This window comes from Sesamum indicum, linkage group LG7 (assembly GCF_000512975.1).
Source record: "Sesamum indicum cultivar Zhongzhi No. 13 linkage group LG7, S_indicum_v1.0, whole genome shotgun sequence".
NCBI classification, from domain to species: Eukaryota; Viridiplantae; Streptophyta; class Magnoliopsida; order Lamiales; family Pedaliaceae; genus Sesamum; species Sesamum indicum.
The window spans coordinates 10,501,746-10,528,981 of record NC_026151.1 but is presented as its reverse complement, the minus strand read 5'-3'; the positions used below and the strand labels follow the sequence as shown (position 1 = coordinate 10,528,981).

At 36.7% G+C, this 27,236-nt stretch overlaps 6 protein-coding genes across 6 annotated transcripts in view; 2 read left to right on the top strand and 4 right to left on the bottom strand.

The window, feature by feature from the left end:
- The window catches only part of LOC105167197 (protein RETICULATA-RELATED 6, chloroplastic), a gene marked incomplete in the record, with an annotated part of 5,332 nt that extends 502 nt beyond the window's left edge, over nucleotides 1–4,830 (top strand). Inside the window, 7 exon segments of the mRNA XM_020695357.1 lie at nucleotides 1–336; nucleotides 789–918; nucleotides 1,385–1,915; nucleotides 2,867–2,974; nucleotides 3,066–3,614; nucleotides 4,167–4,280; nucleotides 4,421–4,830. Of these exon segments, the coding sequence (XP_020551016.1) occupies nucleotides 1–336; nucleotides 789–918; nucleotides 1,385–1,915; nucleotides 2,867–2,974; nucleotides 3,066–3,614; nucleotides 4,167–4,280; nucleotides 4,421–4,567 (1,915 nt within the window).
- Nucleotides 4,932–8,041, bottom strand: LOC105167005 (cation/H(+) antiporter 15-like). The gene is made up of 3 exons (XM_011086555.2): nucleotides 7,551–8,041; nucleotides 6,480–7,478; nucleotides 4,932–6,373 (listed from the first exon to the last, which is right to left on the bottom strand). The coding sequence occupies exons 1-3, from the start codon at nucleotides 7,764–7,766 to the stop codon at nucleotides 5,132–5,134; spliced, it is 2,457 nt and encodes an 818-aa protein (XP_011084857.1). The 5' UTR covers nucleotides 7,767–8,041; the 3' UTR covers nucleotides 4,932–5,131.
- Nucleotides 11,325–12,381, bottom strand: LOC105167003. Its single transcript, XM_011086552.2, has 2 exons — nucleotides 12,211–12,381; nucleotides 11,325–12,078 (listed from the first exon to the last, which is right to left on the bottom strand). Exons 1-2 carry the CDS (start codon nucleotides 12,364–12,366, stop codon nucleotides 11,614–11,616), a joined length of 621 nt encoding a protein of 206 aa, XP_011084854.1. The 5' UTR covers nucleotides 12,367–12,381; the 3' UTR covers nucleotides 11,325–11,613.
- On the bottom strand, nucleotides 15,212–19,852 carry LOC105167002 (alpha-soluble NSF attachment protein). Its single transcript, XM_011086551.2, has 9 exons — nucleotides 19,613–19,852; nucleotides 18,708–18,757; nucleotides 18,527–18,599; nucleotides 18,143–18,222; nucleotides 17,862–18,013; nucleotides 17,156–17,315; nucleotides 17,023–17,070; nucleotides 16,648–16,728; nucleotides 15,212–15,543 (listed from the first exon to the last, which is right to left on the bottom strand). Exons 1-9 carry the CDS (start codon nucleotides 19,755–19,757, stop codon nucleotides 15,463–15,465), a joined length of 870 nt encoding a protein of 289 aa, XP_011084853.1. The 5' UTR covers nucleotides 19,758–19,852; the 3' UTR covers nucleotides 15,212–15,462.
- On the top strand, nucleotides 21,079–24,535 carry LOC105167000. The gene is made up of 4 exons (XM_011086549.2): nucleotides 21,079–21,673; nucleotides 22,427–23,192; nucleotides 23,894–23,966; nucleotides 24,315–24,535. The coding sequence occupies exons 1-4, from the start codon at nucleotides 21,382–21,384 to the stop codon at nucleotides 24,444–24,446; spliced, it is 1,263 nt and encodes a 420-aa protein (XP_011084851.1). The 5' UTR covers nucleotides 21,079–21,381; the 3' UTR covers nucleotides 24,447–24,535.
- Nucleotides 24,695–27,230, bottom strand: LOC105167001 (aspartate aminotransferase, chloroplastic). Its single transcript, XM_011086550.2, has 11 exons — nucleotides 27,203–27,230; nucleotides 26,971–27,045; nucleotides 26,643–26,825; nucleotides 26,525–26,563; nucleotides 26,245–26,334; nucleotides 26,035–26,143; nucleotides 25,854–25,963; nucleotides 25,623–25,766; nucleotides 25,366–25,532; nucleotides 25,021–25,285; nucleotides 24,695–24,949 (listed from the first exon to the last, which is right to left on the bottom strand). The coding sequence occupies exons 3-11, from the start codon at nucleotides 26,820–26,822 to the stop codon at nucleotides 24,818–24,820; spliced, it is 1,236 nt and encodes a 411-aa protein (XP_011084852.2). The 5' UTR covers nucleotides 26,823–26,825; nucleotides 26,971–27,045; nucleotides 27,203–27,230; the 3' UTR covers nucleotides 24,695–24,817.

Below are 27,236 nucleotides of genomic sequence, written 5' to 3'. Positions count from 1 at the left end.
GCCGTTGGCTGGGGAGACTACACCTTCGCCTCCGGTCGCGGTGGATGAGGCGAAAGAGGAGGTGATAAGTTCGAGGATTTATGACGCAACTGTAATAGGTGAGCCGTTGGCGCTGGGGAAGGACAAGAGAAAAGTTTGGGAGAAGATGATGAATGCGAGGATTGTGTACTTGGGGGAGGCGGAGCAGGTTCCCATTCGGGATGATAAAGACTTGGAGCTTGAGATTGTCAAGAATTTGAGGAAGAGATGCGTGGAAGCTGAGCGGCCGATATCGTTGGCTTTGGAAGCTTTTCCCTGTGATTTACAGGCACAGCTTAATCTTTTTACGGAAAAAAGGTTCATTCCTTACTCAAAATTAGGACAGTTTTGTTTAAAAATGATTTGAGTTCGTCATAAATGTTAGTGTCTTGAGTGGTTAATGCAGAATCATACTATTGATTCGAAGAATGCCACGTTAATATCCATTAGTGTTTATTAGCAGATTTTAATTCAATAACATGCATGCCAAAGTAAATTGTGGTTTATGACTCTGTTTTTGGTTTGCAAATCATCTACTTGATTAAAGTTATGTTTTTCAGTCTTCTGAAACGCTTGGAGGTGATGAAGTGGTTTTGATGTTGTACTTGTGTTGAACCTTGGAAATACAATATGTTCCCTTCTTACTGTCCTTCTCCCAACACATCCGCTGGCCCTCTATGCTGGTGTCGAAGCCTTAACTCTCCCCTCTAGGTTCTCTGATGTATGATGGCTGGATGTATCTTCTTGATAAATATAAAATTTTTTGGCAGGATCGATGGAGAGGCCCTAAAGTCTTTGGTGACACATTGGCCACCTCAGCGTTGGCAAGAGTATGAGCCTCTGTTGACTTACTGCCGAGATAATGGAGTACGGCTGGTTGCATGTGGTGTGCCACTCGAGGTACTGACTCTATCTCTATCTGTATACTTATGGGAGTCTCTTCTGTAGAATTAGATTAAGCTCCAGCAGCAAGCATAATGCTCTTGTAGCATTAGACCAAAAAAATCTCAATCAAATTATGCATACATTCAGCTTGTACAGACTCCAAACTTTCATATCTAGGAATGCACTTTAACACAATAATAGTTTTCATGCCTAAGTCAGGACATGAGTTAGATTAACAGAGCTCTCCATCGGGAAAGACTTTGCTTGTAAGTTTTGTTGGAGATAATAATGGGTGTGATATATGACTTAACTTCATTTATGAAAACCCTCATCTCTTCCATTTAGATGGTAGTGGGTAAGAAGGTTTGCATTTTGACTGTGCTCTTGGTCCTCACTAGCTTGATCACTTATTTATGCTTCAGAATTACATAGAATGAAACCACAGAGCTCATGATGTTCTTCTCGCTTATTGGATGGATAGGTCCTACGAACAGTTCAAGCTGAAGGCGTTCGTGGACTTTCTAAAGCTGATCGTAAGAAATATGCTCCTCCAGCTGGTTCAGGCTTCATCTCGGGATTCCCTTCTATCTCTAGAAGATCATCTATTGACATAAATTTTCCAAGTCAATCTGCTCCGTATGGGCCATTCTCATACCTTTCCATACAATCAAGAGCAGTTGAGGATTATACAATGTCCCAGATCATCTTAGAAGCTGTGGCAGATTGTGGGTCTACGGGCACGCTAGTAGTAGTGACAGGTGCTAATCATGTCACGTATGGGTCAAGAGGAACTGGACTACCAGCAAGAATTTCAAGGAAAATGCAAAAGAAAAATCAAGTAGTAATATTACTTGATCCTGAACGACAATACATTAGGAGGGAGGGTGATGTCCCTGTTGCAGATTTCTTGTGGTATTCTGCAGCCAGGCCTTGCATTAGAAATTGCTTTGATCGTGCTGAAATTGCTAGAGTAATGAATGCAGCAGGCAGAAAGAGAGAAGCCTTGCCCCAGGTTTGTTTCTAATATAGCTCATTTTGCAAACTCCTAGTTCTTTCATATATTTGGAAACCTTTTTGGCCTGCTTTTTAAAATAGCTGATATTAAGTATAGTATTTTGAGGTAAGTTCTGTTTTCTTAAATTTCATTTTAAGTGCATCAACTGCTACAGACTGTAATATTAGGTTCTACTCTGTCTCCATAATAATTAGGATAAATTACAATGACTTCCCCTAAAGGTTTGTCATAATTACGAATACCCCTCGTTGTTTGAAAAATTAGAAATACCCGCTGATGTTTGATGAAACTATGTAATCCTTGGATGGTATGAAATTGTCAACTTTGTCTTTACTGTAATTTTTTATTTTTTTAAAAAAATTAAAAACTTATAAAAAAATCCAGCGGGATGGATGAAAATTTTTTAAAAATTATAAAACAATCATCCACTTAGTCCATAAAAGAAATACTTTTTTAAAAAAATAAATAAAATTATAATTTTATCCATAAGAGCATTTTGGTTAATTTACCATAAAAATGAATGGAAATCTAACGGGGCTAATTATTAGACGACCATTATAATCAGAGGTATCGATAATTTTTCAAACAATAAAGGAAATTTGTAATTATGTCAAATCTCATGGGAGGTAATCTTAATTTACCCTAATAATTAATATTAAAAGCTGAAGACAAGTTGAAAGAGAAAGTGCAGCGTGTCCAAGAAGTTCAAAGCCAGTCACTACTGTCAAAAGACAATGCCTTGTTTGCTTGAGTATCTTTTTGTTTAATCTCATAAACGTATCCCTTGCACTAATTAAGTAGTATCCTGACATTGTTGATCTACCAAAGCCGGATCTAAGAGTATTTTTTGTCATTTTGCAAGATTTGCCAGTTGTCTTAAGATAGTCATCTTCCAGTTTATGCACCTTAGTTGATATTACTCAGACAAATTTATGATGTGCTTCTCAGGACCTTCAGAAAGGACTAGATCTTGGTCTGGTATCACCTGAAGTACTACAGAATTTCTTTGATCTGGAGCAATATCCTGTTATCTCAGAATTGACTCACCGTTTCCAGGTAGCTGATTTTAGTTGGTCCCGCTTGCATTTGTGAAGGATAAGTGTTGCCAGGAAAAGTTTTGATGTTGTCATGTCTTCCTAATGAACAGGGTTTCAGAGAAAGATTGTTGGCGGATCCCAAATTTCTACATAGACTAGCTATAGAAGAAACTATATCAATTACTACTACCCTCATAGCTCAGTACGAGAGGCGCAAAGAAAATTTCTTTGAAGAGCTTGACTATGTTGTTACAGATACACTAAGGGGAATAGTTGTTGATTTTTTTACTGTGTGGCTTCCGGCCCCCACGTTGTCATTTCTCCCAGTTGCTGATGACATTAATTCGCCTGACAGCATAGAAGCAGTAAAAGGTCTTTTGGGGTCCATCCCGGACAACGCATTTCAGAAAAATCTTGTAGGCAAGGAGTGGAACTTGAACCACAGAATTGCATCAGTACTTGTTGGTGGTTTTAAACTGGCTGGTGTTGGATTCATTTCCAGCATTGGCGCTGTAGCTTCCTCCAATACACTGTATACAATACGGAAGCTTCTTAATCCAAGCCTTTCCATGGAGCAGCAGAATAAGAGATCGCCTATACTAAAAACAGCAGTTGTGTATAGCACCTTTCTTGGAACGTCAGCGAATCTGCGGTACCAGGTCTGTAAGCTTTTTCTGCTAAAAGTTTTTGTTGGCTTTGCTTAACATTTTCTTTCATATTTGAAAAGAGCAAGTGAACATTTTGTGTTTCCTGTAATTATGAATTGTGGTATGCTTTGTTTTTTGCACTTCCACTGTTCTGATGCAGTACTCGTATAAGGCCTTTTCCACTGTGCTCCTGTAGGTTCCATCCATATTTTATTCCCATATTTCTTCATCTTTTCCTGGTGTAATGATTTGGTCTAAGCTATAATCTATCATTTGTGACAATCCAAGTCTTCACAGTGTTGTGATTTGTGAAAGATTATTTGTATGAATCTCTTGGTAGTTGGTAAAGCAGAGCCATTGTGATAGGCAACAAATGATGATTTTTGTTTTCTTTTTTAAATTTCTGGCAATATTGCTTTTTAACCTTTCATGAAGTCCTGATGTTGCACTATTTTGTAAAAATAATGAGAAAGGAGTAGAAGGAACCTGGTGGAGAGGGACCGAAATTTCCCCCTCCACATAAATAAAACATTCATCTAATTAAATGTTACCTTGTTCAAACAGGTTATTGCAGGAATAGTGGAGCATCGGATTTCAGAGCATTTTTCTGACCAAACTTTACTTGTAAATATGCTCTCTTTTGTGGCTCGAACAGTAAACTCTTACTGGGGAACCCAGGTCAGAAATATAAGTCTTCTCGAAATTGTAGCATCTAGATATCCCCTTAGATTTTAGTTATTTCCCTGACTCCAAATCTTTCATGTCTATTGCCCTGTGTAAAGATGTCAACTGATGGCTATCTTTCTTAATTGCCGCAGCAATGGATTGATCTGGCACGCTATACAGGGCTACAGGCTCGCAAGAGTGAAGAAATATCCTTTCAGACTCCAGATCCTTCAAATTCTGCTGCATTAGAGTGCAACGTCCTTGAAGATGCCAGCATTGATGAAAGCAACAAGCAATAGATGATACTCTATGGCTATTGGAATACTGTCAGAAAAAGTTGGCATTGATTTTTTCTGCAAATTTTGTTCTCTCAAATTTTCTAAGCTCACATTACAGAGGTCGAATTGATAGAAAATGGAAACCACACCACAGAAACATTGTTGTAAGTATAGTTACAAAGTGTATACAGTCCAATATAGAGATTTTTAACCTTTGTTATCTTTCTAGCTAAGTGCCTCATATCAGCTTGATTTATAACAGCAGTTCACTATCCTTATTGCAATGTCTGACCTTTTTGAATTTTAGTAGGGACAATATGCTACTTGCTACCTGTTGTAATCATATTGAAATCGTAAACTGCAGAAGAATTATTCATCCACCATGTCGTGAAAGATTGAAAGTGTATCTAACTGCAGAAGAATCAAGGTTCTTGCCAGTTTTCTGCTTCTTTACATCTGGTTCTGGTTCAATCTTTTTTAACCTGGTTAATAAGTTTATAAAAGAGAACCTAACCTTTGATTCCTAACCACTCCTCCTTAGTACAAGCCCATAAAACTCCTATTCTGAATCCTAACGGCTAAGCCCTATTCACGATCTATAGAAATTTCCAATCTAGGATTCATATTACTAGTTGCAGTTGCAGCAGCTCCAGGAGGTGTTGGATCGTGCATTGATTCATGGCTAATGACCATCGGTCTCATCAGTCTATTCCCAAGCTTTTCTCCACGTAGTCTTTGCTGTTGCACCACCAACACCGAGGCAGTGCTTCCAAAATCTGGTGATGCTAAAATGTCACCCACCACCCCAAGCTCCGGGCACTCACTCCAAGCCCCAAGCCCCATCAGTATCTGAGATGCATGGTGGTGCCTCCCAACAAGCAGCAAATTAAAGCTATCCTCTAGTCCTCTGAGTGATGCTGCTAGGCCGACCCCGTCTTTCACAACTCGTTCTTGGTATTTGAAATTGTTCTGATTCAACATGTTAGCTTGGCGCACTTCATCTATCAGGTTGTTGTCTTGTTTCCTTTCTCTAGCTGTGTCACACCCGAAGAGCAAGAACCGAAGTATAGTTAGGGAGACATTGTTACGTCTCCCCATACGGGCTGCATAAAATAGGGATTCTGCATCATCTGGTCCACCAATGTATATCACAGCAACCTGGTAGATGGATTGGTTACTCAGGATGGACGTTGATCCAGTCAGGATTCCTCGGTCGACAAGAATCCCTACTGAGCATGGTGCCCTTTCCATGATTTTGATGTTCATATTCTGCACGGTCCTGTCCTGTGACCCAATGGAGCCATCTATTTCCCAGCGCTTGTGAAATGGTAAAATGACTATGTTAGCTTTCTGGTCTCTAGCCACCCGGCAAATGTCGTCCTGTGTCGAGTTCAGGTGTGAGAAGACACTGAATGACTGGACCGTGACACAGGTTTCATGGCAGAGCTGATATTGGCGAAGAGCGCCAAGAATGTGGCCCGACTGAGAGTTTGTGGATTGAATGGCTTGTGTTGATTGGTGAGCAGCGAGCATGGGGGTGGTTCGACCCACTAGCTCGACTAGTAGGAGTGCCAGGACAGCAATAGGGCTTTCTTCTGTTGCATCAGACGCTTCCAGTAGGTTTACGATTGAAGGTACGCTCTCTTGGTTTTTTATGCAGACTACTATTCGGAGCTCAGCATCAGATTTCATGTGTTGAATAGTTCTCCTCTTACTTGGAAGGTATTGTTTTGAAGGATCGTAGAGTAGTTTAATCAGAGGAGTTATGACTGCAGTGACCCCTACAACTGATATAACACACAGCGCAAACTCCTGATCTGTTAGGACCTGTCTTCAAATGAGATTTTGGGGGCTGAGTTAGAATTAGCATTGCAAGTATTTCATTGAAAATTCAGTACAAAAACAAGTTGTATGCTAATTAATCATTTCATACCCCATTGTCCCTAAACAGATTGTACAGAATCAGTTCACAAATCCCTCTTGCATTCAGCATAAGCCCAATCACAACTGAGTCTTTAAATCTTATGTCAAAAAAACGAGACGAGAACGCCACAGCAGCAATCTTGGATATGCAAGAAAAGATTATCAGCAGTACCACAATCAACAGAGACCAGCGATTAATCTTGAAAATGTTGGTTTTTAGCCCACTGGTGGTCAGAAACGTCGGGTAAAGAAACTTCCCGATCGGGTAATCTAGTTTTGAGACGATGGGTGAACCTAACGGCTGCCCATCCGGCGTCAGTAAGCCAAAGACTAATGGTCCAAGAATAAAATGCTGCCCAATCACCTCTGTTAAAAAGGCAGTCACAAGAGTACCAGCAAAACAGAAGAACACATACCGATCAGCTAAAGGTTTTCCAGCCGGTATTGACCTTATAACCATACGTATTATTGGCCCAACGACGTACACCATACCAATCACGAACAGAAGCATCGAAATGACCGACAAAGCAGATTTCACCGGCTCACTCCCAGATTGAACTACTCCAAGTGTTACAGCAACAAGCCCCATTCCAAGGATGTCACATACCATAGCTGCGGCAGTTGCTATCCGGCCCAAATCGCTGCTTGACAACTGAAGCTCAGCTAGGAGGCAAGCTATATTTGGGAATGCAGTTAGACCCTGAGATGCTGCTATCAACACCAGTGAAGATGAAAGCGAATCATCCATATGGACATACTTTATCAAGAGAAAAGCAAACGATATGGTCAGAAACAATGTGAAAAGCATGGCCGAGATGCCAATAACTGCAGCCCGTCTCCCTGGCCGGACCATCATCCTACTATCCGACTTCACACCAACAGCAAAGAAGAAGAACATAATACCGAAAATGGCAGCTGTTCGGAGTGTCAACACGCTTCTTGCAGGAAATAGAGCCATCCCGATTAAGGCATCGTGTCCTAATACAGAAGGGCCGTATAGTACACCCCCCTGTCACATGTTAACATTAGCTTTTATCGTTTTTTACGTACAAGAATTTTGTCCAAGATGAGAAAAGCTTACAAGAATTTGCGCAACGATAGATGATTGTCCGAGAGGATGGAGGCAGAACTCAATCATCTGAGATGTTAAAGAGATCAAAGAAAACTGCAGCAGAATGAGAGGAACAGAATAGTTTAAAGGATTCCTTTGCAAGATTCCGAGGGTGGCAATGTTGTCTGTGTTTTGACACACAATGTACTTGTTCCCTGCGGACACTGCATCCACCTTTGTAGCCATGTATGATGTACTTTTTTCTTGTGTTTCTTTTAATGATGTTTGTCTCAACTTTTCTCAGGTTTTTTGAGGGATAGAGGAAGTGCTTGAGACTTCATTTTGCCTCTCTTAAGACACACACTACACACACATACTCTGAGGGACTTCCAAAGTTGAGCAGAATGAGAGGTTTCCCTTGAGTTTTGGTGGCTTTGAGATAAAAGGTTGTTAAAGGCAGATGGACTACATATCCTTAATTTTCCCTTGTTTGAGCAGTAACTAAAATGTAACTGATACAAGTCCCCAAAAGGGTGAAATGGGAATGCATCAATTTCAAATTTTCAAGAAAACAAATCCGTTTTACTATTAATGTCTTGTGTCTTTTTATTATTCGGCAAATACCATTTTACTCTCCGTAATTTTTAAAAAGTACGCGTTAACTATCAAATTTTGTCAATGAGGCTTTGCTTGATTTGTAAGTATGAGGCTTAACTTCAATCTGTATAATTGTTTGAGTTTGAATTCCATGAATGTGGATATATGTCTATTTATATAGTAATTTGTTGTTTTTTTTATCTTCTTTAAACATATTCGTTTATAATTTATATATTAAATCAGTCTTAACATTTGAATGTATTATGATATGTTGAGTTAGTATTTAAATTTGAAAATATTGAATAATATAATTATTTTAAAAAAAAAAATTATCAAAGTTATACGTTGTGATTATTTAAGTAGTTTTTCGTGATGCATTTATCCCAGGGCAGACCCAACTTCAACTCCACAACCCAATAGGCCCATATCCCAGGTCAGTTTTTATTAAATATAGATATTTGATATTAATGATTGCTTAAAAAAAACTAATAATTATGACACTTTACTACTTATTATTATTAAATTAATACTAAATATGTAGCATTAATTAATAATAAATAATGATAGAATATTCAACTGGTGAAGGTGCTCATATCCACAGTTGTTTCAGACTGCATTTGATTTGGACAACTATTTGTGTATAATTCAATGATAGGTACAACCTAAAATCATGATATGTCCAAACCCAATATCTTATCCCCACCACATTATTCATGTCTAATTGCACAAGGAATCCTTGTACTTGTTTCTCCCAAATATAATTCAAATTCATCTCACAAATTTCACTTTTTTAACAAGGTTTTTTCTTTTTGAAAAGTCCTTTCCTATTAATTAATAAGATGTGTTTGGTAAATATAATTAAATTTCAAGAATTGTGTTAGAATGAAATAGAAAAATTGGACTTTCAGCTTTGTACATTGTAATTATTATTATTACTATTCGAGTAAATATGTAACCATTACATTATAAATTTAAATTATGTATTATTATATTATTAATCAATAATTACTGTTAAAATAGAGCAGCAACGAAGTCAGTAGGCTTCATATACAAATTAATACTAAAAATAATAATGAGTAATTATAAAATAAAGAATCTCAAACCGAAAGATGATAAACGCCGATGCTCTCTACTTGACAATAACGACTTATTCCATTATTCTAATACTATCCTATGCTACTTGAGATTCCGTCTCTTTTACTTACGTAAGATGAAATGTACCTCATATGATCATGATGTAATACATAGCCTAAATTAAATTCACCTATATTTTTTTATATTAAATTTAATTATATAAATATTTTATATTTTTTTTTTATAAAATTACAAGTACACTTCTTAAAGGACGTCAATGCAATGTACATCAATGTATCTTTACATAAATTGCTTCTTTTGAAATGTTTATGTTAGATTACGATTACAATCTCAAGGGCTGTACGTTTTTGTAATTTTGCAAAGCACAGTATGCATTTGTGTAATTAACCAAAAGTTAGAAGATGTTAAATAGTTTATATAATGATAACTGGTTTTTTATTCTAACATCTCGTCGTACTGTACACACCGATTTAATTAAGTTAAATGCTAAAATTAATATTACTAATTAGTTGTAGCTATGTATAAATATTACTATACAAGAAAAAATATTTTGCTTAATTGGGAGTTAAATCAACTCTTTAATCTTTTATTGTTACTTTATTTTTCTCTAAATGTTTTCAACAAATTCCTAATATCATAACACACTTTAAACATAAAACATTAATCCATATCCTCCCTCCAACCTATCAACAACAGCAAATGAAAATGGAAATATCTCTTTTTCTGATTTGTATATCAATTATACGACAAAAGTATATTGAACTGATCATATAATTGCTTGAAATTCGACCAAATTCAATTTTAATTAGAATTCTCCTTTATAGGAATCCAACACACTGCATGCATTAATTATTCGAATGTTAGCCCCAACAAAATAGTGGCAAATCTTATTCATAGAATAGGTCAAATATAGATTCTTTCCATGAATTTATCTTGTTGATAACTTAAATAGGGAGATGTTGTAGGGGAATGAATTGATAATTCAATATATATATATATATATATATATGTAAAAATTTATAGACTAATAATAATTTGATGGTACAAACTACATATGTAAAATAACAAATATCAAGAAATTAATTATAATACTATTTAACTATCATACTCTTTTTTAGATGAAGTGATTAAATATATTATTGTAATAAAATATTAAATACTTTCCTAAATAAAAAATAATTTAACTCTTTTCATATATTCGGAAAGATAATTACAAGTGAATTTTTCTTCTATTCTCTGCTCGATAAGATTTTAATATTAATGGATAATTATATTATCTTTTTGTGAATTTGACATAATTGTATATAGATTTTTTGTAATTTGAAAAATTACATTTAATACCTCTTGTATTAGTAAAAAATTTAAATAAAAATTCAATTTTTTTCAAATGACTTATTAAAAATTAAAAAAAGTTAAAATATCCATATATATTTTTACACGTGAATGCATGTGAAAAGATATATTTTTAAGATTGGTTTGAATACAGAGTGGAATGCAAAAACAATAATAGAAAGAAATAATTGTGTGGTGTATGTGTGTGTTTTGAGAGGAGTAAAGAAATGTATATTAATAAATGAGTTTTATGATATGTGATTGTCGTTTTCATGATAGGCGTGTGCGTGTGCGTGTCTGTCTTTTGCGGGTTTGGCGGTCAAATGAATCAGCATTTTGCACAAATGGTTAGGTGGATGCCAGTTTGGACCCCACACACACATTCATCATTCTATTATGGTTATAAATGTGTTTGAAATAATTTGGTTTGAGGATTGTATAATTAATTACAAAACTTTTTATGAATTGATTGAATTTTGATTAGAGTTAAGTGAATTTTGTAACTTGACTGCTGATTATCATGTAAGATGAGGGTGCTGTACAACATTATAAATATTAATATATTAAATAGAACTCCAACTTAGGATGAAATATTTTATGTTAAAAAGTTATAAAACCTTAAACCTTGGAAGAAGAATTAATATTGTTTTTATAAAAGAAATGGGGACATCACACTCACATGTCTGAGATTGGTTGTTTTGTTGTTGTGAATCATCCATTTTAATCTCATTCAAAAATTGTTTCCATGTTGTTTTGGTGTAATTAATTATTTCTTTTTTTTAATGAGAGCCGAAGCCGATTCATCTTTAGACTAAAGCGTGACACATCTTTTATTGCAATATCACGGGAAACGGAAACACACACATCATCAAACCCCATCAATTCAAACCTCCCACTCCCAATCATCATCACTCCACAACACTCAAACTGAAGACTCAAACAGCTGATTGCAGCCCTGGAAGCGAATCCCAGCCGTCACCAGCTCCTCAGCCCATCGGAAGAAGAACAATCAACCAAACCGAAATTAGAAAAGGTACGTGATCAGATATATCAGACCCGAATCCGAGTTCTAGATAGCAAGCACGAGGCCGGGCACGGATTTCCCGACCCGATCCGGGAGACTACTCTCCCAAACGGAAGGGCAATGGGGCGACGTAATGCCGTCTGTGTTCCGAAAACGCGTCACAGTGAGGGACGTGTTGAAGTACTCCCTGACGTGGGTAATTACCCCATCGGTGACGGTCCAGGCGTGAACCCAGGCAATGGAGCGGGACTGGTCGAAGCCCTCGGCGAGGACGGTGGGGCCAAAAGCGGAGATGCTGTGGGGCAGAAAGCGGAAGCTGGAGTCCTGTTCGCCGGTGAGGAGGCGCATCAAAAACTGGTGCGAGGGGGGACCATGGAACCACCACTCGAGGTCGGCGGCGAGAATTTGCTGGATAGCCGGGGCGTCACGGCGGTTCAAGGCGTCATATAGGGCGCTCACCAGCCCTCTGTTGAAGTCTCCCTCCAGCGCTTCCTGAGTTAACGCCAGCTCCTGAAAGAATTGAATGAATACTCTGGAAATATTTGCTGGATGGGCGTCACGGCGGTTCAAGGCGTCATATAGGGCGCTCACCAGCCCTCTGTTGAAGTCTCCCTCCAGCGCTTCCTGAGTTAACGCCAGCTCCTGAAAGAATTGAATGAATACTCTGGAAATGAAAAATGAGAGTTGAGAGCTTGTGGACAACCAATGGGGATGGGGAGAGGGGTTGTGTCCTTTATATAGAAATGGAGAAGGGCGTTTCGGGAATTTGGTGAACTGGAGTGGGGGTAGAATTGGCATGGTGACTGACGTGGCTACGAATTGTTTGGTGGGGCCGAATTAATGAGGTTGGAAGAAAATTCCAATTTTTTTTCCCGTAAGACGACTACTTTGGCTGGACAGGTGCAGTTTGGTTGGCTTGAAAGCAAATTTTATCGAAATTTGTTATAATCATAAATATTAAGATATGGATGCATTGGGTTTTAGTACACAGATCATAAACCAAAATTCATCATTATGAGAAGCAATGTTTTAAAGCAACACTTAATTAGAGCCACTAAGATTTAATAAAATATTAGTAAGTATATATGTTTATATCATGTGTTTGATTATAAGCACCCAAGTCACCTTTATGAATTTGTTAATGCATGGTTTGATTTTTGTGCTTAAGTGATGACTTATTAATTAATATTTTTTTCAAAATTAATTAATTAGTCAATTCACTTTTTGGGTTAGCTATTAATTTAAGTGACATTAGCAATAATTATCTTTATTATTATTATTCTTTCACTATTGGGCCCATCACTAAAATTAACTATTTATAATAATTACATATAATCCGTGTCAACATTCATCATTAGTAGCAACACTACAAGCACGAGAAACTTATGTATATCTTAGATTTACGAATATTAAATAATTAAGAAATAAATAAAATTTATATTATATGTTAACATATCTTGACCTCTAATTTTTATATGATTAGATCTTGATTTTTGACGATACACATGATGCAGACACAATCTTTCTTAACGAGTTTGTGAGTTGCCACTTCTATTTTTTCATTTAGTCTACCACAATAAATTAAAAATTATTAACTGTATTTATTAAGTAAAAAGTAGATTGATCATTTTTATTGAAACATTTATCTAAAAATAGACTCAACATTTATTTAATTGGGTGGGCTAAATTACAGATAGGGACACTCCAAATATAAATTTGAAAAACATGTAAAATTATAAATATTTTGTCGCAGAATGATTGAATATTCAGTTTCACTAAAATTGTCCTAATTTTCATATATAACTCTTGCAGCCATCATGACCAGCCCACTGTGGCGGCCACTGTCAATACGACTACATTGGTTCAAATCTAGATCAATCCAAATCAAGTTGAATCGATGATGTTCCAATCAAAACAGGTAATATTTCGTTAAATAGGGTATCAAATGCACATGCGCCGCCTTTGAGAAAGCATTGAGGCAATGCTTTCTTTATAGGCCCCTTGTTTAGAGGGTCTAGTGGGGATGTATAATGTTGGTCCTTATTGATTTCAAATTAAAAATTTAAATTATTTATAAATTTTAAAATGTTGTTTTTCTTAGCAAATTGTCTTTTAAAAGATAAATCGATAAAAGAATTAAGATAACAATTCATGTAACAAACACCAATTGTAGTCGGTACATATAATGTGATGTGGCGTGTTTTAAGACACGTGTCCATGCAGTGCAAATGGTATCCCCACAACAGTAATTATAGTAAACAAAGGTCATAAGAAGAAGGGAGAAGAACGTTAAAAATGGGTGGGTTTGGTGAAAATTTGAGGGCTCATTGTCTGTACTCAGCCAATCCACTTCACCAACTTATGTACATAATAGTGTTATAATAATAAAAAATATGATGTGAAGTGAGGACATATATCAGAATGTCTCTGCAGCGATTGCTTATAATATTGTGACGACATCTGAGATTATGTCTGTAATAGATGTCGGGTTTGCACCAATTTTAAAATTTGCCTAAACGCACCCTTTTCCCAGTGGAAAGTGGTTCAGTTCTTTCCAGGAAGCTTCGTTCTGGTTGCATTGCAACATTCTACTTCAATTTGAGCCTTTCATTTACTTGAGAGGACATTAGAGAGTCTGCAGTTTGATGAACATTTAAGCAAGAGGCAATTTTAGGACCAAAGGGGTCATCATCATAGTATTATTATTAGATATAAATTAAGTGATGACGGATTTATAAACGTGTCATTCTATTGGTTAAAGTAAAAATTATATCAACATAAGCAAGCATCACATATTAATTAAAAACAAAAAACTTGAACGACTTATAAGTCATAGAGCCACCGTAAAAGTTTGAGCGACTGGGTTCTAAGGTGCAGCAGCACCAAGCTCATCACAGCATTAGGGGCTTCTTAAGAGTGTTGTGTATTCAGTGAATGTAAGGTTTGTTGATCATAAGATAACTCAAAACTGACCAGGATTGTACAAGTTCATGGATGGTAATAGAAATCTTGGTGTACGTACGTCACCCTAAGAGAATGAAAGACTTGTGTTATGGTGGGACGCTAATGGCTCAACCCTTCACTCAAAGGACAAAATCAAGTATGTCTTGTTACAATGCCATAACAATAACATGATCATCACCAAAAAATTAAGGCTACTTGTCATAAAGAGGGTTGGTTTTGTCCCCTAGTGTACGAGCTTCAATAACTACAACTATTGCTCTTTCAGGCACTAATTCAGGTTGTTTGTCTAAACATTAACATGTAATATACTATATCAAGCATGTAGTTTTGTTTCTCCATGTTTTCATCGTCAGGGGTAAATGAATCAATACGTAAATGAAATAGAACAGAACCCGGAGGATGTATTTCAACACCACTTGGGACCGGTAAAAAGAATTAGATAGTAATGTAACACTGCTACATATAAGAATCACAAATGCAATACCTTCAACAAATACGAGTATCATCCCTAAGTCACCAGAAAGAGTACGAACTACAGAAAAGACTGCTTCCTATACTAGACAGAAAGAGGAGAATCGAGGACCAATAGATGCAATGTCATTTGTAGCATTGGTAAAAGGCCAAATTGGTCTAGTTATTGCATAGAGTTCACATAATAGCAACAATGTTACTGCATCAGTGAGTTTGCAATGAATCATGGCATTATTGCTCTCTTTAAAATGCATACGAAATAACAGGGCAAAGCAAACACGAGGGTGGTAAATGAGTTTAGTTACAAAAGCATGGTTACGGAAGCCATCATCATATTCACTCCAAGTACAAGATCTAGTTATAGTACACACGGAAACCCATAGTAATAAAGGCATAACAAGGCACAATTGTTGTGAAAAAAACTATATTAAGAACGCCGCAAAATTAAGAATATTGGGCTTAAGTAAGATCATCCTCCTCTAGCTCTTTCGCTTTCAAGGCCTCCTTCACTCTCAATAATAGCGTTGTCTTCCAAGCATCCTATAAGTAATGACAAAAGTAAGTAGATGCAAGTAACAAAAAGTTAAACTTCAGAACCAAGTAAAAGTGCGGGATAATTTCAACTACTTCAAATCTAAAATTGCATTACATAAAATCAAACTATCAGCGTCAGGGGTAATATACACAACAAAGATGATGATATATTGAAGAAGTGCAACGGTATTGCTTTGCACGAATAATAAGAGAGCACCACTTCATCTCAGACATAACAAATTGGTTCCAGCATTGCAAAAGCTAAGTGAAAAGGAAGTGAAATAAAAAGTTAAAAGGAAAACCATGGTTAAACCAAGTATCTAGATTCATGTCACAAAATAATTGAACAGCAGGCATGGTGATTATCAATAGTGACTAAGAAGCTTGAAGTGAACTAATAGCCAAAACCAATTATACATCTTACTATACCCATTCAGCAATAGTAGCAGTGATATATACTGTTTAACACTTGACCTTCTACCAGTGACCTCTGCACCTTCTCACTAAAATGACACTACATGATGAGATAGCCAAAATGGAAGTCTTTACGAGCAGCATATTGTAAAATGAAGTATGCTAACTCATAATTTTCAGTCAAGAAATCTTTTAAATACTGGATGAGAGAAAGCCCAGCCAACTAAAAACATTGAGCCTAAACAAACTGAACACCCAACTTTATCAAGGCATACGCCAATAATATTTTTATGTCCGACCTTTAGCTTTGTGATCCCATTTATTTTCACTTTCACAAGCCTTCCCCCCAGAAGACAAGGGTATTAAGAAAAGAAGCCAAGATAGCAATTAAAAGAAAATATTTCAAGTGCAATAAATGTACCATACTCCTAAAACAGAAAATAATACATCATTTTTGACTGCTTACTTAATAATACTTTGCAAAAGTAAAACCCAAGCTAAATTCAGACTTTTAACAAGCCAAGATTCGAGAAATTATTGTCTAACAAATAATACATTAAGCTATTCACGTGAAGCTTCAAGGAGAACACATTTGTAGCAGATTTACAACAAAGACAGGCTGGAAGAATTCAAACTCAGAACTGAAAAATAAACAAAAAATCAAGTTCAAAAACTTAATAAATGCACTGCGCGTACCAGCTGGGTCATGCTATCAAATTCCTTGACAGCATCGGTGAACTTCGCAATATCTTCCTCATCAACTGCAGCAGCTAAATCCTGTATCAACATGCATACCAAGTAAGACATATCATCAGGTCAACCTGTCACTTCCAGATTCACCAGAAGTATTTTGGACCCACAACATTATCATCAAAACCCATACTAAAGCTAAAACGATGCTTCAACCTGTTGATCAAGAGCAATAACATTATGGATGAAAATGAAATGATTCGAGATGTTTATGGATAGAAAATTTGCGGAGACTGGAGCACGCATAGTCTCTCCAATGTGGAGAACAAAAGTAAAGAAAAAAATAGAAATGAAAGTTAAAGCTTAGGAGCCATGACATACCCTTAGTAATTTATACTCGCGTGTCCCAGAAAATGTAGGATCCAGTTCCTACAATAAAGCAGCAAAAAGGCAATCTTAACTCGTATATCAAACCAAAAATAGAGTTGGAAATCCATACAGAAACTAGATGTACCTGGTATTTCTCTAATGCGTTGGATATTGCAACAACATCGCCCTTGCAGAGCTGGCAAATACCAGCATTAAGAAGGTGCCCTTTAACTCCATACTTCAACAAGTTGTTATTGAGAGACTGTCGTGCTATCTCTTCATAAATCTCGATAGCCTTTTGATATCTGAGGAAAATGCAGACTCATGAATCCTTTCAGCCTAGAGGCCTAGCCACATTTTATCTAACATAAAACTTTCAGACTCAAAAAATCTGGCCTGTTCTACATTGGCATCCTCTGTGCTAGCTAGTCTAAAGCAGAAACTATTTGTTTAATTAAGATAAAGCTTCATACATGGACAACACAAAAGGAGCAGAAAGATACTTTTATTTGAGCAAAATTAAATGCATATGCAGCATTATGATATTACCAAAAATAAAAACTAATTCTTAGTCATTAAGATGAGTGTTGGAAGTGGTGAGGACAACCCTCAGAAAAAGTTAGAATAATTGACGTGGAGATTGAGCAGTGGCTAAACCCTACAATAACTGAAATTTGAGTTTGGTGGCAGAAAATGTCAATTGTGGGTTCCAAAATGTTGCAAGCAAAGAGAGATAGGAGTTGATCAAAAACATGATAGCAGGTGCACATGCATTCTTTGGTCAAAGTTGCTATAAACTCGCATGCAAGCAGAAAATACATCACACGGCCAATTGAGCACGCAAACTTAACTGTTCCAATTGAGCAGCAAATTGTGCAACTTTCTGCTTGCACTGATTTGCGGATGTCGTTACTTCTTCACTTTGAAAGAGATCAGCTGCTCTCTCATAGTAAACAATAGCCTGCTCCAAGTTCTGTTCTTGCTCGTACAATTCAGCTATTTCCTGCAAAGTAAAAAAGAAATGTCTAGTTATCATGTTCCGATTTACTTAAGAGTAGACTTGATTGCTAAGCAGAAAGATACATGTCTATAACATCATCAATAGATATTGACATATCTCTAGAGTTGTTACCTTGTAATATCTCGCAGACATATTAAGCCTTCCAATATCCAGAAATAAATTTACAGATTGCTCTAGGCATGATATTGACTCTGCAAAATCCACCATGAGTTAATGGGAGAATTTAGATAACTTCCTAGCTCAAAAATGAAAATCAACAAGATTGACCAAAATCACGGTCACTTGCAGATCTGTTCCCAATGATAGTCATAGAAATATAGCAGGCTTATAAGTTGGAAAACCAAATGGCATCTCGGAGGGCAGCAAAACAAAATTGTGTTTGCTGCTTTACTTGGAAAAAACAAAAGCAACTTACCCCATGGAAAAGTTTATTAAGCATCAATATGCAACTTATTATCCATTCAGTAATTAGAAAGGAACCTGAAATAAGCATACCTTTTATGTTAGACTTTTTGTAGCAATGAGCAGCATCAGCAAATGCATTAGCAGCTTCATGTTTGCTATCCAACTGCAAAAACAAATTTGGAGAAGCAGAATTTGCTAAGAACAATAAAGGGGCAGGGGGGTTAAGAAAATTTTAACCTTGCAGCACACCATAAGCCTACAGAAAACTTACCTTCAAGTGACAGTTAGCTAACTTAACATACACCGCTCCAGCCTGATCCCCTGATAAAAACCATTTCTTAAAAGTTACAAGTGAGCTTAACCATTATTGAAACATCAATAATTCAGACCACCTGCAACAAGCTTAATGACAATATTTCACAAAACAGCAAATATCTGTAGTTTCCTTCATCTTTACACAAGAATCAAGATGGATTACTACGAAAATATCAACTACTGAAATCCATCTTTTTCAACTTCAAAGGGATAATGGGCGTTACTTACGAAAGTAAAACACAAACTGATGGAGTTTGCATACTTCAAACGGAAGTTCCAAAATTACAAAGTTACAAACAGAAGTCATCTCAAGTAAACCCGACAATGCATGCAGAGACAAACATGCACGTTAGGACATGGTGAACACGCGGTGAAGCATGGAAAATCTCAACAGCGAGGCTATGTTTGAACCTCAGATTTTAAAGGAAAATCCTAAAGAAAATATTTCCGCCGGTCTTGAAGATAACACGAAGTAAATGTTTGCTAAATACAATTATGAGAGCCATCTATTAAACCGTCTTTGTCTGTTCATTGTTCAAATACACACAAAAGCATCTAACATCGGAACTTAAAGAAAAGTAAACACAAAAGTTGGTATCTAAACTTTTTCCTTTCCTCTTCATTCTCTTACTAAAATCCAGATCCAAATACAGGATCATCAGGAAATCAAATTCACATCCACGAAGCTAATAGATCAATCACTCTCACCTTTTCCATCAGTTAACCTTTTTCAAGGAAAACGGATTGGAAATTACAATTAAATCATCAAATAAAATAAAAAGAGAAACAAACAATAACACATCGATCAATTGAAAAACAGACTGGAAAAACATATGCATCATAAAAACTTGAAGTGTTTACATGATTTGGCGAGCTTGAAGGAATTAGCCGCCTTATCGAATAAATCAGCAGCATCTTCGTATTTAGAGCCGAAGAGGCCCCATCCGCTGAGCTTCTTCTCGGCTTTCTTCTCGAAATCTTCGCCTCTCGCTATATGATCGCTCATTGTTTTTCTGCTTTTTTTCTTCACGCAAAATGGGGGTCTGGTCTATGTTGCTGGATTTTGAAGGAAAAGGGGAAGAGGAAAGGAGAAGAACCAATCTGGGGGTGGCGATATCAAAAAGATCACCCCTTTTTGCTATTGTCAGAGTAACTTCTTGTTGACTTTTTGACCAGAGGAAACGTTGTGGATAATAGGAACAATGGGCCACATTTTGAGCCCAATATATTTGGGCTTAAAAGTTTGTGTTTATGATAAGTGAATCAAATTCATTGATAACATGACTCTTGAGAATCCTACAAGATTTTAAATCGACAACTTTGATAAACAGACGATCACATCGTACTTAAATCTCATGACTTAAAAAATAAGTTGAAGTCTCGTAATCTAAAAATACCGTTAGCAAAAAAAGAAAAAGAAAAAAATTACACATACATCCCAAAAATATCGATATTATTATACAAACTATCCTTATGTTTTTAATCGTCAGGGTGATTTCTAAACTTATAAAGCCGACTAATTCAGTTTTAAGGAAATCAATAACCTTAATTATGATTGTACATTTCTTACCACAGTGCTTGTGTGTATAGAAAGATGAAAGGGGTGTCATTCCATAGTATTTGTAAACTTCTTGGAGTTTATGTTTGATAATTTCCTAAGTTTCATCTTACATCTCCAAAGTTTGATCAATCATTTGATCCGGAAAAAATAAAAAGTTATTTTAATATATACATTAGTTGAGTAGTATTTTTTTATTTGTGATTTCTTTGAAAATACTGAAGAAAAAGGGTCAAAATGATTTTCTGCAATCGAGCTTGTTTCAATTACAATCAAACTTGAAAATTAATAATCAAATTGAGTTTGAATGGGTTTTAGTTAAATTGAGCCAATCAAAGCTCAAGTGATTTCATTTTCTTTTTTAATAATTGAATCAAGGACTTACACACAGATATTGAATAAAAAGAATTAAGTTCAAGTTTTGATTTTATTATTTTATTTTATCCGAATATTTAAAAAAAATGGAATAAACTTTAATTTGTAAAATATTATATAAAATTTATGAATCTATAATATCTTATAAATGATTTCACGGAATACTCGTTAAATTGGTGCTTGAAATAACTTTTGTTTTTATGATAGCAATAAATTATAAAAACAAAAATTGTAAGTTAAGCAGCAATAAAAATTAAAAAAAATATTTAAAAAATAAAAATTAAAAGAAAAATATTTTGTAATTTTATTAATAAATTATAAAAAATAACTTTTGAACTTAAATTTAAATAATAAAAAACAGACGTTGTAAAACAAAAACTGTATTTTCCATTTTGTAAAGTTAGAAGTAGAATCGTGATTCATGTGCTAAAACATCCTCCCACCCTAACTGGTTTCTTCTAGACCTTGCAAAATCAGCGTGAACACACACACACACTCACAGAGCGTGGCCCCTTTCAATCCCACCCATTTTCCCGCCATCTTAGTACCGCAAATTCTTCCTCCGCAATCTTCTTCCTCTTCTTGTAAACCTCTCTGTCAAAACCAATTCACAAAACCCAGTTTATACATACACATATCTACTATATATAAACTCGCTCGCGTACACAGCAAGCATTGGTGTGGATGTGAGTGAACAATGGAGACTCGGAAGAGGAAGCCCTTGTCGGACATCTCAAATACTTATAATCTGATTCCCACCTCCGCTCTGCGCGAGCTCGTCGCCTCCACCTCTAATTCCACTTCATTTTCGAAACCCCCAATTCTGATTTTGAAGTCCAATGGCAGTTCCACCAACCAGAAACTGTGCTCCGATTCATCGAATAGATCTGAGACCAGTATCGGGTCATCCAATGTTAGCGCCGTGCGCAGTTCCAGAACTGTTCAATTTCGAACCCCTCCACGTGTAACCTCTTCAATTCCCCCTCCAGGTAATTTGTTTGTGTTTATGGTCTTGTATTCATGCGTTTTTTCTTTATGCGCCGCATATGGGTTTAGTCGTACGCATGTGTTTTTTGTTGCTTAGGTGCTGATTTTGCTAGGAATTTGTGAACCTGGGGTCTCGGTGGTTGGAGATTACTGAGGTGTTTTATGTCTAATCTGCGTTCCGTCCGGGTATTTTTATCTTTGCTTAATTCGGTAGGCTTTCCTTTTTTTTTTTTTGGTATCTGGGAGGTGAATCTCAGTGTGTTGGTATGTTGGAACTTTTTCCTAGCTAATTCATGAGTTTTAGTTTGAATTATCTTTCTGATGCTTTGGTAATAACAGATTGTTTTATAGTGTATTATTTGTATCATTTCTCTCTCTCTGTCTCTCTCCCATTCTCTCTGTAAGGGTTGGTGAAGTGCGTGCAAGTCTTTGTGGTAGTTTTGAAATAATTCTCTGTTGGTGTGTTACTGAAAATTTGAGCAGTTCTTTGGACGTCTAGAGGAATTTAGGGTCACTTGGCTGACGTTCTATTTTGAAGCCCTAGTGTAAGAGTACGTGTTTATTTAATTACTGATTAGTATGTAATGCGAACATGGATTGCACCTTATTTTCACATTTTAATCTGCGTATCCGTTTCAGTTATAGATTTAGTCGGATAGATATAAGTTTATAGTTCTAATTTTAAGCATGTACATAGTGGTTTTTTGCCCTAATAGATTGCAAAGGGTTAATTTGTATCTCGGCTCTTACTGAAGGTGGTGTGGGAAGTAAGCATGAAGCAGATAATCAAAGGCAGACAATTCAAAAATCTAAGAAAGATAGAGAGGCTGAGGTTGTGATCGTTAGTCCCATTCCTGTTGAAAAGAGGAAGGACAAAGGGAAGGCTATCGCTTTACCATTCAACTCATCACCTCCTGACAGAATGAAGGAAAATCAGAATAAAATTTGCAACCCTTGTAATCCATGTGAGAGAAAGAAGCAATATGACAAGGCTAATAGCAGTCTCTTTAGTAGCCCTCTCGAGGTGGTGAAAGAGTCTGGTAAGGGAATTCTTAACTCTTACACCCGCTTGTACGACAAAACAGAGAAAGGGAAAACAATCCTTGTTTCTTCTGATTACTCAAGGAGAAAACAAGATAATATAGAGAAGGGTATTGTGGATCATTCTAGCTGCTCAGGTGAAAAAACAAATGATGCAAAGAAAGGGATTCTCAAGCCTTCTGGCTCCTCCATTGTGAAAACAAAAGAGATGGGGAAGGAATTCGTCACTCCTTCTAGCTTTTTAGTTGAGAGAAGAAAGGAGAAAGGGAACCCTTTCAACTCTTCTAGCTCCTCTGAGAAAACAGGGGAGAAAAGGAAGGCTTATCTCCAGCCTTCCAAGATAGTTGAGATAACAAGGCATAAAGGATCATCTGTCGCTGTGGCTGTTAATTGCCGACCTCCAAGGAGAAAAACTGAAAAGGGAAAGAATGATGATGGGGCTTCTAGTTGCCCTGTTGTTATTAGGACCAAAAGAATACAGTAAGTCTCTCTGTCTCTCTCTGTTGCCCTCTCTCACGCGTGCTCACTCTGTTTGTGTAACTCTCTCCCCCTCTCTTCTCATGTATACTCCCATTGCCCCCACAATTCTCACACTTACCCATGCCTGCTCACTTGCACAGTGACATAAGAGGTAAGTGGATGTAAGCAAATTCTTTTCAGCAAAATTGTGTCAACTTGTCAGATGCTGATTTCATATCCTTTTCACTATGTCACAACTCTTTTAGAGCATATAGTCTCGACATAATATGACGTGTAAGGGTTTATAGATATTATGTATTAAGACACTGGTTTCTGGTTATGGATACTAAGAATACATCAAACAAGGTAGTGATTTCTTGCATGATGTTTTTTTCTGAGTGTTGTCACTCCTACGAGTTTACTTTCCTTACTGCTAGTGATTCTTTTCGTGAATTTAATTTGATGTCTCGAGCCTCTAATTTGGGGTTTGTCTACTTCAGGAAGCTTGCTATATCTATATATTTCTATGAGACATCAAACATGTTTTTCTGCTATAGATTCTCTTTTGCTGATCAAAAGTGGTTCTGTTTTGATAACAAGCAGTATATACTACAAGACTAAATGGTTTTGTAGCATTAACCAGCTCTGATCGTATGTGCCTCTCATTTTCTGCCAATAGATGTCATGTTTGCTGATTTTCACTCAATGCTTCTTCTGTTCAGGAATAATCTTGATGAAGCTGGAGATTCTAAATCTTCAAAGACATGGACCGACCCACATGCAAAATGCAGAAAGGTTTGTGCAATCTTCTCTTTCACAATGTTCAGGTCAAGATATTACGGTCCCTAGTTTTTTCGTATTCCCAGAGTATTATTATTGAGTCACATCCCAAGTCATGACATATTTTCTGAAGTTTCCATATGATTTCCACTTCAGCATTCATTTACATAGGATGTGAACTTAGCAGTATATACAATGTCATTGATACATACAGGTATATAAATTTATATTTCGAATACAGTGCTGACGATAACTAATCACCGCCCTTCCCCAGAAAATGTTTCGGGAGTTTGTGGTTGATAGAGCCCATTACATTCTAAAACTTTGTTCAATTGATGCTTAATGCCCACAATGTTTTTGCAGAAAAAGTGCTCAAGGAATGAAATTTCTACTGAATTGCCGCCAGATTTTATTGAGCAGCAAAGAGCATATTTTAAAGAGGTTGATGAGTTTGAACTACCAGAAGAGGAGGTATCTCAAGATGAGCTAGATTAGAAAAAGAAAGGGCAGTAATAGGTCTGAAATAGCCAAGTAGGTGTAACAAGCATGGCTTCCTTGTACAGTCAGAATGTGATCCATCTATCAGATACTGTGATGATGGGTTTGACCTATTTCTAATTCAGTTAATAATGAATTTCGACTCTTAATCGTGCTATAGAAAATAGATAGGACTTATCTTTCTCCAGGACTGTAAGGAACCAATACACATGGCTACAAATATCCATCTATTTACCTTTCTTAGCTTGAATGTAAATGCAGCATCAGCAATCGGGTGCCTTATTATTGAACTGATCAATTTCTAGTACATTATGCCTGGACTAAATTCTCAGGGCTAAATGTTTTATTACTTAACCATGTTCTTCTACCTAGCGGACATAGTGGTAGGAATCAATAAACGCATCGGCCAGGTATTCACACTTGGCTTGAGATACTCCAGTTAAGGCCATTCTTCCATCCTTGGTCATGTAAACATGCCACTTGTTCCTCATATTCTCCCTCTGCAATTCAGACAAAAATGTCAGAAATCAAATCACAAAATATTCTCAGAAAGATATGAGTGATTGATTACCTGAGCTTCATTCAAGCCTGAATATGAATACATGCCAATATGTTTGACAAAAAAAGACCAGTCCTTCCCACTCATATCCTTTGCACTCAGACAATCATATAGCTTCTTCCTCACACTCTTTATCCTTCCAGCCATCAACCGCAACTCCTCTTCCCACTCACTGAAAAGATCTGAATTCCCCACAACGTTTGTCACGATCCGAGCTCCGTGTACCGGAGGATTCGAGTGCATTGCCCGTGCAAGCCGTTTCAGTTGGCTTTTCACCCTGCAGTGATTAAAGTTGAACAGAAACGATATGAAAAGAATAGATCACAAGACAAGAATTATAATTGTGTTGTTTGTTACCTCTGTGCAGAATCAGGTGAGGAACAAACCACGTTAATTGCTCCGATCCTTTCTGCATAGAGACCCATATTTTTACTGTAAGACTGAGCAACCAGAAGCTCCATACCGCGTGCAGCAAACAATCTGACCGACGATGCATCTGCCTCGACCCTCCCACTTGCATAACCCTACACACACACACACACATATTTTCTGTCCCTGTTTTCCCACCAAATGTAATGAAATACAATCAGCAAAAATTACTGTGTAGAGGTCACCTGGTAGACAACATCAAAAAGTGGAATGTGCTTCTTTTCCTGAATCACATCCGCAATGATTTCCCACTGTTCTGGAGTTGGATCAATCCCAGTTGGGTTGTGCGCACACCCATGCAGCAACACAAAAGATCCTTCAGGCGCTGCCTGAAAACACCACATTTCAGATACATTAGACCTGAACTAATCACATACTTGCTACATGCAATGTTGAATTTACATGATCTGAACAACCTTAATATCAGATATCATGCCCTGGAAATCCAAACCAACAGTTACGGGATCATAATACCGGTACTCAGACCACGGCAGTTGCGCATCATTCAAGATATTCGGGTGGTTCCCTGCAGACAATAGCGAAAATGTCGTCCAAAATTGCAGGTAATATGTTAAGTTTAAGAGCATTAGTCCTTACCCCATGTTGGAGATGATATGAGAATTTTGGAAGCAGGAAAATGTCTGTGTATGAGGGCAGCAGCAAGACGCAGAGAGCCTGTTCCTGAAATACCCTGCACCGTCGCAACCTGTCCGTCCCAACACAAGACAACTCTGTATGTATCAAAAACTCTCAGCGGGTTTATATATAACTCTTGTGTAATAACAAGAAAACTGCATTGTTAATTACTCTTTGTTGCTGAATAACGGGGCTGTCTGCTCCAAATAGTAACTCTGCTGTAGCCTTGTTGAATGCAGCCAAACCTTCTATTGGTAGATACTGCATGTATATGTATATATATATATTAAACACAATTGAAGATCCAACAAAATTTGTAATAAAAAATCTAATCCACAGTTTTTAAAAATTAATTAGAATAAATTGAGATTTTATTTTCTTACAAGGATTTAATTGACATTTATGTATAACACATGACGGTACGTAGGTATATTGAGAGTAGAGTAGGTACCTCTTTGTTTTCGCAACGTTCCAGCATAAGCTTTTCTGCCTACATGCAATGTATACTGTTTTTTAGGAATTTCAAGAACATGTGTTGAAGTGATGAGATGGAAGTGAGTGGTGCATACTTTCTTGACGACATTGAGCACATAGGGCTGCAGATCTTCAGTACGATAGGCACCCAACCCCAGGTCCAGCTTCATTTCGTACCTATCTGCCCCGAATGCTTTGGAAAGTTCAACACTCGGCTCTTCAGCACCCATTCCTATGCTACTCAATCCGCCACTACTCATCATGCTTCTTCTCATCCCCTGACACAATAACATCATGTATAATTAAGACTGCTCATAATAATTTGTTTTATCTCATTTTCAACAATAAACTGATAAGTCCTTGCAAATACCCCTTTGAGTTACCAATAATGTGTTCATTCTCAAAATAGGAGTCGGTACGAACCTTCGCTCTCCTGTTATTAGCCCGTAGAAGTGTCGATTGAGCTGGAGTTGCGAGCTTCTTATTTGCCTGCTCAATCTAAATTCGGGAGTGAGACAGAAGAATCAAGAACATGATTATTAAGATATTAATATTAAATTATTCTCATCTCTAGCAGCTTAACTTTTTTAAATGTGTCGGTCATTTGACAAGCTATACTAATTACTCGAACATCCCCATAATAAAATTAAATTACCTCTAGATTATGTAGCAACGGGGGAGAATGGAAT